The following is an 18,202-nucleotide window of genomic DNA, read 5'->3' as shown; positions in this document are numbered from 1 at the left end:
TGGAGGTAAACATGAAGCTGACCATGCTGGAGTTGGAAGAACACTATACATTGCTCTATACTGCATATTCATATCGCACAGCAGCCATGTGGATGCACGTTGTCCCGGCATGTCCTGACTGACCTACTAGGAGTCAAAAAATTGTGCTGTTGGCTCTCTTTTAGCTCCCCACCTCCCACCCTCAGTGTACACACTGTATTGCTTTAAAGTCCCCATCCAGTACAACGTGTACAGTCGACTGTACGTGGCCCCAGGGTTGCTGTGCATCAGTCATTGGTGGTAATCTGATTAAACACAACTTCCTTTAGGAATATATGCTCTGTAAGCACAGTATAAAATTAAGATCTTTCAACTAGATCTAGACGCAACACAGAGTAACAACATTATGGAATAGTGATCCACATTAGCTGATATTGCCCTATAAATTTAATTATTTAAAAAAAAACAATTGACAAACAGTAAATTTGGGACTTTTGAGGCCCCCTTGGGAGTCAAGGGACCCGAGGATATTTCATGCATTGCCACCAGTCTTGTATCAGTGATGCATTGATGTTCTCCCACTGTTTACTTCGCAAATTAGTATTGTTCTAAGTGTTCTATTGTTTTGCATGTTCCCCAGTTGCTTCATGTATTTGTTAGAACCAGGTCCAGTCTGCTCATCAGTATACTGACATTGAGGAGGCTCTGAGTTAATAGGGCTTAGGGTTGCCAGGTCAGGTCTCTACTGCATTAGTGAAGATGCTGGAGGAGCCTCAGTGCGTGATGTCCTCTGTTATCACTGGTCCTTATTGTAGCAGGGTGTGTGTGTGTTTGTGTGTGTGTGTGTGTGTGTGTGTTCCTGTGTGTGTGTGTGTGAGTGAGTCAGTGTGTGTTGGAGGGGATCTCACGGGTCATCCGGAGGAGCCCGGGGCCCCTGACGTGGTCCTCCTGCTCTGGCCCTCGGCGGTCAGAGGCTTACATGATGTGATCTGGTCGCCCCGGTACGCCGAGGTGCGCATGCCCACAAAGAGGACGCAGCGGCTCCATGTGTGTTGAGGCGCATTATTTGGCAACAGACGCGGCAGCGGGGAGGGCCGAAAAAAAGAGGATATCCCCTGGATTTCTAAAAAGCAACGATTTATCGAGGTTAACTGCAGATTAAACACTCCTTGGTCGACCATCGGCGAAGAACGGGCAACAAAGCGACCGAGTAAGTTGACTGAGGTGAAGCCGAAGTTTTTTAGTGAGTGGATCGAGGGGAGCCTTTTATTCGGAGTCGTCGAGAGGAGCCAGGTTTTCCTCCACCTATCTGTGACGATAAAGAAGCTGATGGGCTGTTGAAAAGTAACACTTCTCCGCAGAGCCAAAGGTTGAGCGCCGGGGAGGAGAGGAGGGGGGGCCCGCCGAGCCAAAAATATTTTATTTTACGTTTCCTTACGCGTGCCAGCTCGTAGCTATGACCCCTGGACTTGATTTTGTGCGGTAGAAGTCGGTAAATGAGGTAAGGATTATAACGTTACATCGCCGGCGGCTCTCCGGCGCTGAGCTCGGTCCGTGGGCCGGTCGGTCAAATTTATGAGTTCCGACTCGGTTTTTTCCTCGGAAGGGGACACGCAGGTAAACAGTCCCGGTGAGCCGCATACAGCCTCACTTTCACGGCAGTGGGATGAAAGTTTGAGCCCCCTTTTCGGGCCGGTGGGTGTCCCGCATCGGGGCGCAGGCAGGTCAGCGGTCCGGGCTCGGTTCTGTTGGTGTGGGTCATGGCGGAGAGCGGCTGTCCGGCTGCGGGACTTTCAGCACTTTGACCTGAAGTCGCCGGTAGCCGTTAGTGGTGAGACGTTCACGGCTCGTACCGGAGCCGAAGTGGCTTCGTGTTTTTGTTTGTGCGATGTAGCTAATGTTAGCCCGCTAACTAATAACACGCTCACCTCCTCCGAGGCGGTGTCAATAATAATAATAAAAAAAAGCCGGCTAGTTGCACATGTAGTGTGGGCTGGGTTTAGTTGTTAAAGGGCTGACTTTGGTGTGGATGGCGTACTGGGTGGTGTAACGTTAATGGTGGACGCTGCTGCCCGCTTTAAGCCCCTTGGCACCAGTGTTGGTTCTGCTATCTGGTAGCTAATCTTCCTACTTCTCTCTGTGACAACCGTAGTCTTCCTCCTCTTAAAGCTGAACACACACACACACACTCTGACACACACCGCACACACTCCCTCTCCGGCTCTTCCTCTCACCCAGACAGGCGCGCGTGCACACACACACACACACACACACACACACACACACACACACACGTGCGGTGAGTTTGCAGCTCTCCCGGACAAAGATGCAGCTCAGGGCTTCTGCCATCAAACCAACATTTTTATACTGACTGTTCAGATGCTTTTAAAACCTTTTTTTTCAATATTCAGTGTTTCAGGAGGACGGAAGCAGGTGTTTCTTTTGGTGTGTTGACAAACCACATGCAGTATTTTACATCTGGCTGCAGCTGTGAACTTTATCTGTGATAGTTAAAGATTATAAAGCTTAAGTGCACTTTTGATGAAATGCCGGTTCTGATTTACTAAGATCTTATTACATAATGTGCGTATTGTTATTATTAGACTGAAGTCAGCAGTCCACAGCTGTGATTTTAAGTATGATCATAATCAGAGCTGCAACTAACAATTATTTTCATTATCGCATAATCTGCTGATAATTTTCTCAATTAATTGGTCGGTTTATGTAATGATAGCAGATTGTGATCCATCCCAGTTTATCAGAGTCCAAGATGACGCCCTCAGATGTCTTGGTTGTAATCCCCATTTACATTTGTGTAGCTGGAATCTCTGTGGGGTTTTTTGTTGTTGCCATTTTTGCTTGAAATATAACTACTGATTGATTATCACATTTCTTGCTTATTTGTTTTCTGTGAGTCGACTAACTGTTTTTTTTACTCTACTTTTTGTCAAATCCTCATCGGTAATCACTGGTGAATTAGGACATGTGCACAACAAAGACATGTAAAGTCAAGTGCTGTGTCTGCAATGTAGAGAGGGGACGGTGTGGTGCTAAAGTGACCTGCTGTTTGGAGACTTTATTGCCTGTTTGTGGAGATCTGGAAAGAACACTCAGTTGTTCATGTGAACAAAGGGTTTGTAAAGTGTTGTTTACATGTTAACAATCTGTTGCATGGTTGCATTGTTTATGAACTGTCACTGTGAACAAAATGCAGGTTGCCTTTAGTGAAGGGATTGGTCAGAAGGGAGGAGAAGGCTTTGCTTTGACACCAGGACTACTCCGCAGAAGTTGTACATCCCCAGTGGTGAATGTAGTCATAGTATTAAATTTACAAGATGGCGTGAGTCGGGACATGCTCAGGAGTTGCAGCCTGGTTGTTTTCCAGAAAGCACTGTTCCAATGATCACACACAAGACTGATCTACAGTAGTTGTGTAATCAGCCGCTGTTCTGGAAAGGGTCGTCTGCTGGCCACATTTTAAGCTGCTGCACATGACTGCAGGGGTCACAGGGCAGCTGTTTGGCCAAGCCTCCATGACTTCATCAAATATATAGGCAGCAATTTGCTCTCTAATTGCCTTTTTCTGCCTGTTTTGCGCAGACTGTGGTGTTGCTGCATAAAGCACCGGCTTGTTAAGAGTTGAAGTGATTTAATGAAGCAAGCAAGTGACCCGCACAGGTTGGCGTTGGCTATTACCAGCTCCAAAGCTAAATTGTTCAATTATACCAGCTGAGATTTAGTTCTTTTAGTGTGATCAGGCCATGAACATTTGTTTCCAGTTAGTTTGTAGAGACCATCATTACTATCACTTGTTACTCTGTCAAATTCAACCACATGATTGATAAGAATATTTTGCTGGCACAGCAGTTTTACAAGGTAGTGCGGCTGTGTGGTTGCACACTTTCCTGAAAACCTCCTGCAGTGTAGAAATATGTTTTCACAGGTTAAAGGTCTGTCGTTGGGTAAACAAAACACTGAACACATACTTTACAGCGTGTGCTGCCAGACATCGATGATGGTTGAGAGGGAGTCTGCCAGCCTGAGTGAAGGGTGGTTGAGTGACTGATGGTTGACATGATCCATGAGTGACTAGATAAATAACTGCCTAGAGGCACGAAGAAAAGACACTCAGCAGAAAACAAGACAGGTGCAGATAGACTGTAGATTCTGGTGAGCGGTGCCCTGATAGCAGCAGCAACCTGACACCAGATTAAAGAGCGTACGTACCTACACAGGCTAATATGATAATATGGGAGTGATCATCATGATTTAATTACTGCGAAAATGTTAATAGGAGGATTGATTATGATAAGATAAACATTTAATACGTCTTCAAACACAGGCGCCCCTTGAAACAGTTAAGTACTTTTGAGTAGCTTATCAGTAACACTCAAACTATCTACAGTAAACGTTCTGTTGTTCACATGTATGTGAGTGCCATATTAACTCTAATTAATTATCATATCTTAATGATAAGATGACAAAATAAGCAGCTATATCATGATTTAGGATTATTTGTTATTAACTCTACATACGCCTGACTTCATAGCCGTTACTTTACAAAGCAGCAGTGTTGCTTACATTGTTGTACAATGTTGTAATTTATGTATGTTAGTAATAATATATTACTTTGGGGTGTAGTATATAGACTCTGTTTGTTCTTTTTCATTTGCTGATCATTAAATCAAGACTATGTAGTAAAGCAGTATAACTTCAGCTGAATTAGTTTGGTTTTCATTTTTTATAACAACCATTTTAAAGGGGAACTCTTCTCACACAAGGCAGGTTGCTGTATCATGAAATTTATATCAAAATTATATGTGACACTTACACTCCCTATGTTAACAACTGCGTTGACTAGTGTGCAGCGAGTCCTTCATGCATTTAATGTGATGTGACGATTAAAATCCATTTTTTAACAGTACAAAGAGTGAAAAAATCATAATATGGCACATATCTCCACTCGTGTGTCATGTATAGGAATGTTGCCCTTTCCTACAAAGGAGGACCCAACTGCATGCTGGAAAGTTAACATTTATCATAGAAAGGTGGAAAAATAATGTTTTGTCAGCAAGGACAGTGAAAGTCACTTCATCCGGATATGTTGATAATTTTGAAAGAGATGCTAGTAGAAAACTTTTGTTCTGATAAAATCTATTAAAAGCCCAACAAACTTAAGGACAGGTCACCATGACTACCACCACACATTATACAATGGTGCATTTACGGTGTCGTTAAATGATCCTTTAGGATTTCCATCTTATTTGAATATTCATCAGGATAATATTGTATAGCCTGATAAATGTACCCTGAAAGTGTAAACCACACATGCAGACTGAAAATAGTCTTGACCTGAAATGGACAGTGTGGCTCTTTATCCTGATGTGTTAGTTTACTTGTGTGTTAACTTTGTGTACATAGCGTGAAGTTGTTTATCAGATGTGTAAAGTTGAGTCTTCCTCTCAGTTTTAGTAGCCTGCAGAGCCTTTGCACCGGTTGCATGTGATGCCGAGTTCTTGGGTGGGGGTTTGATCCACCGTCTGTGTGTGTGTGTGTTAGTGGGGGCTTGATAGAAATGTGTGTAAACTGCCATGGAGATGAAATGTGAAACCTGTCTGCCATTCAGATCCCCTGCTACAAAGATAGGGTCAGTGTCCGTGTAAGGTTGGGGGGGTGTAGAGTGGTGTTCCCCATGTCTAACTTCCTCCCCCTGGCATCATTTCACGCCCATATGCATCAGCATTGATAATACCATCACCCCACCCGCTGCCCGGCGCGCGCACACACACGCACTCACACACTGTATAATGGCCGTCACTGTGGAAGCCCAGTGTCTGCTCTGGCACCTGAAGGGTTAAAACTAGCTTCAGCTTCTCTCTCAGTCATACACACACACACACACACACACACACACACACACACTGACAGAGTCACGCACACACACACTAGCCAACCGGTTTAAACCGGTTCTCAGGAAAAGTGCTTTGTGTGTCCCACTGAATCCTGGGAAGGGTCATGTCATGTGTGTCTCAGTGATGTCAGAGTATTAAAAAAAAAAAACTTAGTCAGCTCTCTGTTATCAGATGTTTGCTCTGCATGCTGCATTGTGACTGTGTTCGTATACTGTATGGGTACATCATGGACACACTGAGCGAGCTTTATGCTCGCCACCACAACCGCTCTGAGAACAGGAAGGGGAGGGGTGGGAGTGTGTACAGTGTGTGTCACTGAGACGTTGTAGGTTGTAAGGGTTAATTGTAGTCCTTTCCCCCCCAAAAAAACCATAGCTTCCTGTAGCGCGTCGCTGGGCAGAACGAGGGCCTCAGCAGACTTTGGCAGGACTGGGTCTCGATTCTGTAGGACACATATGACTCAGGATGTAACGGTGTTGTGTTTCTTCTTCATGGTCGTCCAATAAAAAGCGACGGTCTGAGTGTAACTTGTGCTTTCGGTTTCTATGAACTTTGAGTACAGGTCGCCTCCTGTAGTACGCCTTTTGTTAATCTTAAATGCATCTGATGGTGGCCAAAGTCTCCTCAGAGTGATCGTGTACATGCACAGCAGCATCCTGGTTTTGATCTTTTTAGCTTACATAGTAAAACCTGGTCATTCACATCCTTGTACACGTGGTCGTGACAATATCCAGGTGCCTGACCATCAACACACAGACGTGTCTTGATCCTTCAAAGTCTGAACCACTCTGTGGTATTTCTGTACCGACTGAACTAAACTCAGTTTGCTCTCTGTCTGCCTGCTATATTCTTCACTTTGCTTGATTTAGCAGCCCTGTCTAATCACCACTAATGGAAAATTTGTGTCAATACAATTTATGTTTTGTATTACTGAAGTCAGACTTTCCTTTTTTTCCATAGAGTTGATCATCATTACTCGTGTTTTTTGTTATTCTGACTCAACTACCAGGTAATGGGAGTTGATGACGCACTTGCACACAAGGCAGACGACGATCAGAAACCTGGAAAAGGTGTTTACACGACACAGTATCGTGATTTCCGTGATTTTTTTCAAAGCATTCTTTACCTTCTCAGATGTGCATTAATGCCTATACATGTGTAAGAACCATACGTTACCATGTGTGTGTAAGAGAGGCTCCATGAAAAGAGTGTGGTTACACCTCTGCAATCCGTTAACAGAGGTGGATTTGAAGCCCAATACAACAGAGATAAGATTGAATCTCTTACCGTACACACTTCTGTTATTGTAGCGGATGATAAAGGTACGGTGTCGGCTATACATATATGGTTTTTTATACACTGATATGGAAAGTGCATCAGGGTTGTACACAGAACAACGTGATAGGCCGTTATTGAAACCATAAAGGTAAATGTGTATTGACCCATGTCTGACCTGACACTGAGTGATTCTGAGCAGCCACTGAAGGGGTAATGTGTGTCTGCATGCACCATGTACTGGTGTACGTCCGTGAGTGTGCACAAGTCAAACCACTCAGCGGTCTGACAGAACGAGCTGCTGCGTCTCCACTTCTGCTGGCATGTCAACATCTGGTGGGATTGAATTTGTTGTACTGGGGATATCAGACGGTAATGGATCTGGTGCTTGGCCTTGGTGCTTGACTCAAGGAAAGAAAGGTTATACACAAGTTGGAGTCTTTGGAATTAATAAAACAACAATTTCACTTGCACACATAAATTACTAAAATTCTTGGATTCGTGGGCTGTAATGAATATTTCAACCAAAATCATGCTCCAGTTAATTCAGAGTATTCCCTAAGTTCCCTTTAACTCTGATTTGATTACGATGCTGCCGTGTTCCTCCAGCTGTCTCACTGCAGCATTTTATTTTGTTGTTAACCCCCTTTTAAAAGACTTTATTGTTGCAGTAAAGTGATCCTCAGATTTTTTTTGTTCTGAACACTGAGCACTTACTGAGATCTCCATCTTTTTTCAGTTTTCCCTTCTTTCAGTTTTTCCTTCTTCGGTGAAATTTGGATAATTGGAAGTTTTGGATTTGTAGTTGAGTCAGCATTTTGGTCATGTGACCTCACTAATCCAACATGTTTTGTCTGGGGGCCATTTTTGTCACCCTGCGTCATCTACTGCTGATTCAAGGTCAGTTTTGTCTGCTCAAGTTCTGAATGATAGACCCACAATCGCAACCGCACTCTCAGTAAAACAGATAATCTAAATTGTTATTGTATAATAGCTCTGTGCTGTTTGTCAGATAATACCACCATCTTTTAAAAAAACTTGCAGTGTAGCTGTTAAGTTTCAAACTTTTAAGTAGTCAACTTAATTTTGAACTTGAGCCATATCGATTTGCGCATCGGTTTTCACATTGCCAGAGGTTCCTTGGTTGCTGAGAGCCCTGTGGAAGGTTTTTTCTTTGGTAATTGAACATGGGTGATGTTTACATTCAATGTTACTCACCAAATGCATAGATCTTTTCAATCTAATACCAGGTGCATCACAATGATATCTGCCTGGAGATCCCATCGCCAGGTGTTCTTTGTCCGGCCCCCTTTCCTCGTGCCTTCAGGCTTCCATGTCAGTGCTTGTCTGTTGGTGTTTGCTGCTAATTAGGTGGGTCTCTTTGCTTAGTAGACGGTCTTAACTTCCCACGTTGGGATGATGATGTTCCTGGTTGACAGAAGGGTGATGGATCCTGAGGCTTCCAGGGACTCCTTGCTTGATTGCACGATGTCATAGGTCTTCATGCTGAAGAGCTTTCCTCTCCCAGTACTATGCTCTCTTGTTGTTTCCTTGTCTGCACTCCAGTAGAAAGTAGAGTTTCAACAGAGCAGGGGTATTAGCCCTACGACCAACCCTCCCTTCTCGTCTGGGCTAGGGGCCAGCAATGGCCGCAGAAAACCGTTAACTCTTTTCAATGCTTAAAATCTAAAAACTTTTCAGCTTTAAAACTTAACACTGACATTTGTTGTTTAACCCGTAACTTTGATCCTGTTTAATGTATAACAATACAGCTAATAAGTTATTTCTTCCTGAATCTACAGGGGATGTCTGAGGAGGCTGTTCGCCAGACACGCAGCCAGAAGAGGGCGCTGGAGAAGGAGGTTGTTCCCCAATCTGTAGAACCCTCCGATTCTGACAATGAAAGCAAAAAGCCTAAATTGGACCAGTCTGAACCCACAACACAGGCACAAACTAAGCCTATACCCGACCCTGTCCTGGCACAGGACGGTCAGAGCCAGACAACGCACGGATCAGAGCAGGAGAACGAGCAGGAGAACGAGCACGAGCACGAGCACGAGCACGAGCAGAGCAGGTTGCCGTTATCTTTGGCGTTACCTTTGGCCTCCAAGCTGGCGAAGGATGATCCGGAGCAAACCCAGAGACAACAGACGGCTGAACCACACTCAGACAATCGGACTGACTGCAATGACACAGCTGGCCGGGCGAGGACAGAGCCAGCTATGGACACAAGGAGCCGTCTCCGACCGACTGAGCCGAAGGCGTCCAGTGGCATGCTGGCTGCAGGAGAGGTGAAGGCCACCATTAAACTGGAGGTTCAGACGGGAGAGCAACCTGTGGACATGAGCACCTCCAGAAGGTGAGAAGCAGTTTATAGTAAACTCTCTCAAAACACATGAAGTGGTCAAAAAGTAATGTTTTGAATGTGCAAGAAACTTAATCTGTGCAGAAGTTATATGGTTTCTCTGACAGACTGCAGGCGTCTTGTCTTGGTTTTATTTATTTTTTTGTCAGGGGAAAAAACTCACTTATGAGTAGTAAAATTTAAAAAAAAAGAAGGATAAATTACTTAAAGTTACTTTTATGATCCTGATGTTCTGTAAACTTGCTGTATGGGGGGAGGAGGGTGGGGGGTTTGGTGTCCTCAGAGGTGAACTTTATCTTTTAGTCTACCTCCATTTTCCCCCCACTCACCACCTGAACCCTAAAAACTCCCCTCACACAAAATGAAGCCGTGTGTCACAAACCGGTTCCAGCCGGTTGTTGCCATGGTTTCCACAGTGGAAGGAACGGTGAGGGGAGGGTGGAAGGGTGGGAGGAAAAGTGAGTGTGTCACGTGATGATGACTTTGAGGTCATGTGACTTCTTTGGAAGAGTAGTGATTAATCCACAGGAAGTGATGATGGCGCTAAGCCCTGAGGAGAGACTAATACACACACACACACACACACACACACACAAAAGGAGGATGGCAAGGAGAGGCAGGCCTCATGTCGTCATGCGTTGACTTTAACGACTTCTTATGCTTCATAGAGATACATAATCTGTGTAATCACAAGTCCATCCTTGTTTTTTTTAAAGGAACATTACTCATGTTCCTCAGTATTTTAGTGCCACTAGTCAAAGAATTTAGGTCATCCGCTCTCGCATGTAGCCTGCAGTTGTACTAGTCTCTTTGCAGGGGAAGCTATGTGTGCATAATCATGGGATTTTTACAGACAGACGCGAGGGGTTAATCCAAACTGCCTCCAAGATTCCCACATGCTTTAATTTCCTTAGCGTGTTTTGAACTATGTATGTAGCTCAGTACAGGTCACCCCCAAATGCCTCAGACGTCTATTATGCCCCGTCACAATATCCTGTTTCAACAGGAAATGCGTGCTCTCTAACAGCTGATGCATTGTGACTTGAAGACCTTTGCAGGAGCTCTAAGTCCCACCTTTCCCCTCCCTGTCATTTAGCACTGATCTGTTGTTGGAAGAGCATCGACATGAAGGGAAACTTTGTGTCTGAACTTGCTAGATTAAAGGGGAGCAGATCAACCAACGGTCATAGTTATAATTGTGGTTGAGGGGCAGACCTCCATGACTACAGACATGACTAATGGATGCTAATATTTGAGCCAGTTGAGATGTACTTCTTCATCCTGCATCAAACAGCTGTAAAATGTCCTTAGACTCAACCCCCCAGGATCAGTCAGAATAAACTGATGTTGTGCAGCTAAACATTGTTTAAAGCCAAATGATGAAGCATGATGAATTGAATTGTAGTGGAGATCCAGATGTTTTGGGGAAAGACATTTACAATATTTTAATTTGATGAAAAGGTGCAGCCAAGTCCTACATTTTAATATTTCACATCATAAAGCTTCAGTTAAGATCTGATACAGAATATTTGTGAGACTGTCAGTCAGTATTTCAGATCAAATAAAAGGGCAAAACTCAACGTGAAGAGGGCAAAATGGATTAAACAGCTTTTTTCCAATGGTGGAAAAAGTTACATTCTTTTAACCCATTTAATTTGAACAATAATTTCGACATAACTTATAATAAAGCTGTTTTGTGTTCAGGGTGTACAGTATTAGTGCTTGAAGATACTGACATATGAATGTGAATAATGTTGTCCCTCTTACATCCAAAAGTATAAAAAGGGAGAAGCGCCCTCCATCCCCTGAAGATGACGATGTCATCATCTTGTCCGATAATGACTCCCCCAGTCCACCGATGAACGGCTTGAGCCACTTTAAGGAGCTGGACACAGACCTGCTCATGGTGAGACCCCTTCACAAAGCTAGGAGTCATGCATTTCCTGCGATGCTACTGAGACAAGTTTGAATTGTAACGTCGGACTTGTTTTTTAAATGTGGACATTGGTTCAGTCGGACTTAGTTGATATTGAGAAGATTTAAGTTGGACTGTAGGCACTTTATTGATGGTCAGAGTCAGTGAAAATGAGTGAGCAGATACAGGTTACATGGACCGTTTGAGACTCCAAGATGGAATGTTTAGTAGCTGGAAAAAGTTTTTCTCTTTTGTAATGCAAGTGGTGTAAGTGATGTTATGATCTGTCAAATGTAGAAGAGCAGCCCAGCGGAGAGGGAGCGCATCATTAAGCAGCTAAAAGAGGAGCTACGACTGGAGGAAGCCAAGCTGGTGCTGCTGAAGAAACTTCGACAGAGCCAGATACAGAGGGACACTCTCCAGAAGGTGAACAGTTACCTCCCACATCAACGCACGGTCACTCAGAGAGCAGCACATCCCCACGACACTGGCTTCCACTTCCAGCGATCTCTTTCTTCTTTAAAATCTTTCTCCATTTCTTTTTCAGACCTCAAGTCTGTCCAGCTCCACCGCTCCTCCTCCTCTAATTCGAGGAACAATTACAAGCAATAAAGGCTCTCAGCAGGTTAGTGCTCTGCAACCCAGGCAGCACACTCCTGTGACAGCACCTCCACTCCATAGTTCACACTGTTTCTGACGCTGATTTTCTCCAACCAGATTCTGACAGGCAGGAGTTCAGGCACAGTCATCCCTCCGCCGTTGGTGAGAGGAGGGCAGCAGGTGTCATCCAAACATGGCTCCCAGATCATAATGCCACCTCTGGTCAGAGGGGCACAGGTGAGTCACAGAGAAATGTTAACAATATTATTAGCATGCTAAGATGTTAGTGACGTTTTTAGACATTTAAATCTTGTCTTTGTCAGAATAAGGCTGAGTTGTACCATCTTACTGCTGTTTTTCACTCTCCGAGACAAACTTCAGGGAAGTAATTACACTTAAATTTAGCACTTATGATCTCTCTCTACGCCTTTCTCTCTTTGTGTGTGCCCCTTGCCTTGGTGCTTTTGATGTTCCTTCCCTTGTCCTCCACTTCCTGTGTCCGTGATGTCCCTCCGTGTCATCCCTCTCATTGTCCTGGTTAGCCCATCTCTGTATCTCCACAGCAGATCCAGGCTCTCCGCCAGCAGCAGCAGCAGCAGTTGGCTGCCACTGGAGGCTCAGGCTCCGGACCCCCTCCTCTGCTGTTGGGCACCAGGAGCTCAGCCCCTTCAGCCCACGGCCAGAGAGGCATGATCCAGCCAGGCCTCGTCAGAGTCGGCAGTAATGCCAACGCACTGGTCAGTGTCTCACAGGTGCTTTCAAGAAAAAAAAAAAGGAATATGCACAAATATGTTCTATCACCCAGGGTGGAAGAAATACTAAAATATCATACTCAAGTATAAGTATCTTTATTTCAGATGAATATTATGTGTTTACAGTTAAATGTACCGGTGTTCATTTTGAGAAAATATATGAAATGTGTGTGTTAGTAGTAGCTTTAGCTACTTTGATGTACTATTACAAAAAGTAACAAAGGTGTACAGTGAGCACAAAAGTTTTCTTACAACATATTACAGTGACTTTAAAGTAATAAATCTGCCCAACTGCCCATCAACCAACCAGTCAGAGGCCCTGCAGGTTGTGTAGGTCTCTGCCAGCTGCAGCTTGATGCACCAAATTTACCTGGTGATTTAGCAGAATACAGACCCTTGCTCAGCAACTTCCGCCACCATTTTGGGTCATGAAAATATTAGATAGGTTAGAGTGGTGCAGATGCAGTAAAATATCGAGATGTGTTTAATTAGTGTGTCAAAGTTAGTTCAAGTTAGCTTCAGTTTGACTAACATCCATACATGCATTTTGTCATAGACCTTCCTGTCATCTGTCTTTTCTTCAGCACAGAAACATGATACAGGGGTCCTCTGCTCATGTCCTAAGTTAGTTCTGTGTCTATAGCTACACTGGACTGTAAAATGTAGACGCCATATCAGTTTCCCCCCTGATAAAACTATTTAGTTACTTGTTATGCATCCAACAAGTATTTAGCTAACCTAATTGGTTATGTGCTTCTAGAAATCAGGAAAGCATTTACAGTTGATTTATCTTTGCTAAGTTGCCTAATTATCATTATGTAGTAAAGATGCAACCTTAGGTACAGATTCAGTTAAACATAATCACCTTCCTGATTAGTTTTTAACATCACCAAGTGGATTCAGCTCCTGAAAACAGTCACAGTATTTCAGCCTACAGAAATTCAGTACCGTTAACATGGTGCTGATGTTAGCTATGTGGCTAACACTTACGTCTTAGCTACTTATGACATAACCTTTTTATTAGCATGACACAGTTACCTATAACCAACTTTTTTTTCTGAGAACTAATGGACAGAGAGTGAAGGCACAGTTATGTGGTGTGAAATGAAGTGACGTATAAGCTAGCTAATGTTAGTGACTGTGACATATTTGTTTCTTAATACAGACTCACTGAGCAGGAAGGTTATTTAAAGTCTGGACAGCACTGCATAAAAGTCACTGGAGGCTCTAACATGAACTCACCTCTACTTTTTAAACTGGTGATGGGATGACTGGTTTTATACTGCAGTTTTTTTCCAAAGAAAAATTGACTTGTAGGTATAAATGTATTGTAAGCTGTAGTTAATAAATATGATGTAGGAGCCAGGAGGATTTTAGATTTGTACGTCACCTTGTGTAACAGAGGCCTTGAAATGGGCTCTAACAGTGTTCTTTGCTATCAGTCTGCTATTAATCAACACCAACAGAACATTGGTAAAGTCTGCATTGCTCAAACAGATGATTCTGATCTTGACTGGATGTTTACACCTGTCTTGTGTTTTTCTGTCCTTGTTTACCTTCAAAGGTCTCGCCATCCAGTTTGAAGGGTTCTTCCTCAGGAAGCAGCAGCCTGTCTGTGGTGAATGACTCTCCAGCCAGCCGCCAAGCTGCAGCTAAACTGGCCCTGCGGAAACAACTGGAGAAGACCCTCCTGGAGATTCCCCCGCCCAAACCCCCTGCCCCAGAGTTCAACTTCCTGCCGTCTGCAGCCAATAATGAGTTCATCTACCTGGTGGGTCTGGAAGAAGTGGTACAGAATCTGCTGGATACCATCCACAGAGGTAGGTGTAGCTTTTCAGGTTTGATAAGCTTTTGTTTGCATGTTGTAGAGGTAAAAAGATAAGTCGATCAACAGAATCATAATGGCATTAATTAAAAAGCTATTTTTAAAGTAAAAATTCTCTAGTTCCATTCTCTTAATTTGGAGGATTTGCTGCTTTTCTTTTTCCAGGCTTAGATGGTGGATATGTTTCAATTGTTCCCTTTTTTATGGAATCAAAATATTGCTACATAGTCAGTGCATCCCCACTTTCACCCAGGAATAAAACGTGTCTACCTGTGTCTGTTGTCTTTGTAATTACTTCTTTGAAACCATGTGAGCACCTCTGTCTTCTCATCTCTCTCCATCCAGGAAAGACGGGTGTAACACTGTCCAAGCCCAGTGTCAAAGACCCCTTCAACTGCACCCAGTGCAACACTGACTTCACCTGCCGCTGGAGGCAGGACAAGACAAAAGGCGGGGCACTCCTCTGTGAACAATGCATGTCATCCAATCAGAAAAAGGTTTTGAAAGCCGAGCATACCAATAGGCTGAAAGCTGCGTTCGTCAAAGCACTGCAACAAGAGCAGGAAATAGAGCAGCGTATTATTCAGCAGGCGACGTCATCAATCTCCCACAGTAGCTCCTCATCCTCTTCATCTGCCTCTTCATCGATGAAAGTAGAGCAGCTGGTCTCTCAGCAGCTGAAGCAGAGTCAGGCCAGAGCGTCCCTCCAGCACCACCACCAGGCCAGCCGAGGAGCCAACATCCTTCACCATCACTCCATCAAGCAGGTTGGAATCAGACAAGAAAAGACGAGCACTCTTGCAGCCGATGCAACTGTAACTCAAATCCCCTTCCTTCTCTGTGTCTCTTACCTCCCCTCAGACCTCCCAGGGCCAGCTGTCCCATGGTATCTCGTCAATGGGGGTGAGGGGCGTCCCCCACTCCTTCTCCTCCTCCTCCCAGCTGCAGAGTGCAGTGGCGGCTGCAGCTTTGGTCAGCCGGCCAGGTAAGCATGCCCATGTTTCCCACCGCTCTGTCCAGAGTTCAAAGGTGAGCAGCAGTGGAATCGGCGGCGGCAGGAATATCAGCGGAGGTAGTGCCTCATCCACTGCATGGAAGAAGCAGAGCAACAGCAATACAGGTAGACTCACATTAATACCAGCCCAACTCTGGCGCCTGACATCTGCTCTCTTTCAATTCCTGTCTGGTCCAAAAGCAATCCTTGAACCTCCTAGAGCCATCCTCTTTTCCTGGTGTTAAGGGATCTCATACAGAACATGCAATCAAGTGTAATTGCACACACTAGAGAAAAAATGAAATGCATTTACGAAACATGCAGGAGGAAATGTTTTCGGACAAGGCAATCCCGCTCTCCAGTTCTCTACCTGCCAGTGATTTCAGTCTTCCTACTTCCCTCAGTTCGGTGGTCTATCCTGGGTGTCGTTAGCTAAACCTTAGAGCAGAAATCCTGTCCTTTGTCCTTTGTGTCTGTCTTTGTGTTCTGACTACTATGTGAAATCACACTGCTTTTCCTCTCATTCAGCTCAAAAAGCATTAAACTGACAGCATGCAGCTTGCTCCGCACCTTGACCCGCTGCTCTGTTGCCTATCCACAGGAGTCACTATGGCCTATGTGAACCCCAGCCTGACGGGTCACAAGACGTCAGCCACCGTCGACGCTCGTCAGAGGGAGTACCTGCTGGACATGATCCCCTCTCGCTCGTCGATCTCGCAGACTGCAAACACTTGGAAATAATTTAAACAGCGCGCTACTATTCATAATTATTTTTTGTTCAAGTTCCTCAGCTCCAATAATCTGGTCAACAGCAACCCCTGGAGGACTGACAAGCAAATACAATCTCCTAAAGTGAAGAAACGTTCCTTCCTTACCTTTTGTATGATCGTTGTTTTAGTTTTCTGTTGTTTATTTTGAGATTCGCTGTTCTTTGGTAATTGTGCAGAAACTATTTTTATTTTAATGGTGCAAAGAAAAAAACTACTTGAAGGGCTTTCCCCTGGGTACTTTGTCTCCTCCAGACTGGGTGGGGAAATGATGGTCTGATAAGAGGTGATTCATTGAGTACTTTGATTAAAAATGAGTGCCCCGCTCTGGGGTTAGAAGCCGTTTCTGCCATGATGTGGGTCAAAATGACCCAACCTTTTGACACTTGAACTGTTATAGTCATACCCAAGAGTTCACATTAAACAGAATACATGTTCATTTTAAGCAAAAACAAAATAAGCTGTAAAATGATCAGTACATCCCCCCTGTAGTTACCCGTTTGAATTTGTTTTGTATTTACTGTAAGTTATTTTGTTTTTTTGACTGATGTTAAAAATCACTCTGTATATTGTGGTTTCCACAAATGAAAAGTTTTTTCTAGCTTTTTTTTTTTCTCCTGTTTAACAGCATGCCTACCCTTAACCCCTCTGTTCATTTTGCACCTTAGCTGAAGAAGCGTGGTGTCGTTGCTTAATTCATCTGTAATTACCATCCGTAATTTGCTTATTTTATATTAATGTCAACATTGTAAGATTATTTTGAGTGTTATGTCATTGCTGAGAAAACTCTGAAGGAGCTAAATTTGCCACACTGGAGCCAGAGATCTTGACTCTGTCTTATTCAATCATAATCCCTGCAGTATGCAGCATTTGTTTTAGCCCTGAATCAGTTCTTAAAGGGAATATTTCCCAGCTACCAAGACCCTGGAATATACAAGACTGTCTTTATCTCATACCCCTCTCCATATTGCATAATTTGTCCTCTTCCCAATCTTAACAGCATTGTACAAACTTATGTTAAAATTCATTTGGTTTACTTTTTTCCTAGCTCCTAAAGAAATAATAAAAAATATACATTTTAAATGCTTGTTTCCATTTATTATGTGTGTATAATGTCACATTGGTCACACAAACTTAATGGAGTGACGTTTTCAGGGCTCTCATTTTCTCACATGACCAGTTTGTCCGTTCCCTGGCAGTCATTATTTAATCTCCACATATTTTAAGCAGTGTAGTGATAAAACAGAGTTTATCAGATCACTGTCCTTCCACAGCAAGTGACTTTCTGAGTGCAGGTCTGAAGTCAAAGAGAACCTGACACCTCACATTTACAATTTAGATGCAATGGTGCAATGCTTTTAAGTGTGTTTACTGAAGTTCTCTACTTACTTACAATTTTGAGATACTAAGTTTCTATCCTCTGTTACTATAGACATGTGCTCCACTACATTTCAGAAGAAAATACAGTGTTTTTGCCTTATATACACAGTGCACAGTACTTTGGGACTTTTACTTATGTAAGATTTGGAATTTACAACTTTATAACTCAGAGTATATTCACCCTGTAGTGCAGCCGCATTCATTCAAATTATGGTTCTTAATACCTTTAATACTTTGATTTTAACCATTGAGTTAATCATAATCATAAAAGTGCAGTGGCCCTGAGAGCTCAACGCTGTAGAGGGCACTTCGCCATGTTTTATCTACTATAGAGGCATCCAAGAGAGTATTCTTGCAGTTTAGCTTGTGTTTTGTCTATTTGCATGCGTTTCCTAAACTGCATTGAGTCAAGCTCTTGGGTGCCATCAGCCGTTTGTG

At 43.6% G+C, this 18,202-nt stretch overlaps 1 protein-coding gene across 5 annotated transcripts; it reads left to right on the top strand.

The window, feature by feature from the left end:
- Positions 1-1,049: 1,049 nt before the first annotated feature.
- Positions 1,050-17,467, top strand: LOC139214432 (transcriptional repressor p66 alpha-like). Of its 5 annotated transcripts, none has more exons than XM_070845286.1 (11): positions 1,050-1,189; positions 8,969-9,525; positions 11,308-11,437; positions 11,744-11,872; positions 11,994-12,071; positions 12,164-12,283; positions 12,613-12,783; positions 14,363-14,618; positions 14,969-15,390; positions 15,485-15,743; positions 16,219-17,467. In XM_070845286.1, exons 2-11 carry the CDS (start codon positions 8,972-8,974, stop codon positions 16,356-16,358), a joined length of 2,259 nt encoding a protein of 752 aa, XP_070701387.1. In that variant the 5' UTR covers positions 1,050-1,189; positions 8,969-8,971; the 3' UTR covers positions 16,359-17,467. The 5 variants fall into 5 exon arrangements, with proteins under 5 accessions (XP_070701387.1, XP_070701386.1, XP_070701388.1 ...); XM_070845285.1 differs by having other exon boundaries at positions 12,610-12,783; XM_070845287.1 differs by having other exon boundaries at positions 12,589-12,783; positions 15,485-15,608.
- The last annotated feature ends 735 nt before the right edge of the window (positions 17,468-18,202 follow it).

This window comes from Pempheris klunzingeri, chromosome 15 (genome assembly GCF_042242105.1).
Source record: "Pempheris klunzingeri isolate RE-2024b chromosome 15, fPemKlu1.hap1, whole genome shotgun sequence".
Classification (NCBI taxonomy): domain Eukaryota; kingdom Metazoa; phylum Chordata; class Actinopteri; order Acropomatiformes; family Pempheridae; genus Pempheris; species Pempheris klunzingeri.
Note: the sequence above shows the minus strand (reverse complement) of the source record. Positions and strands in the feature narration are given on the sequence as shown.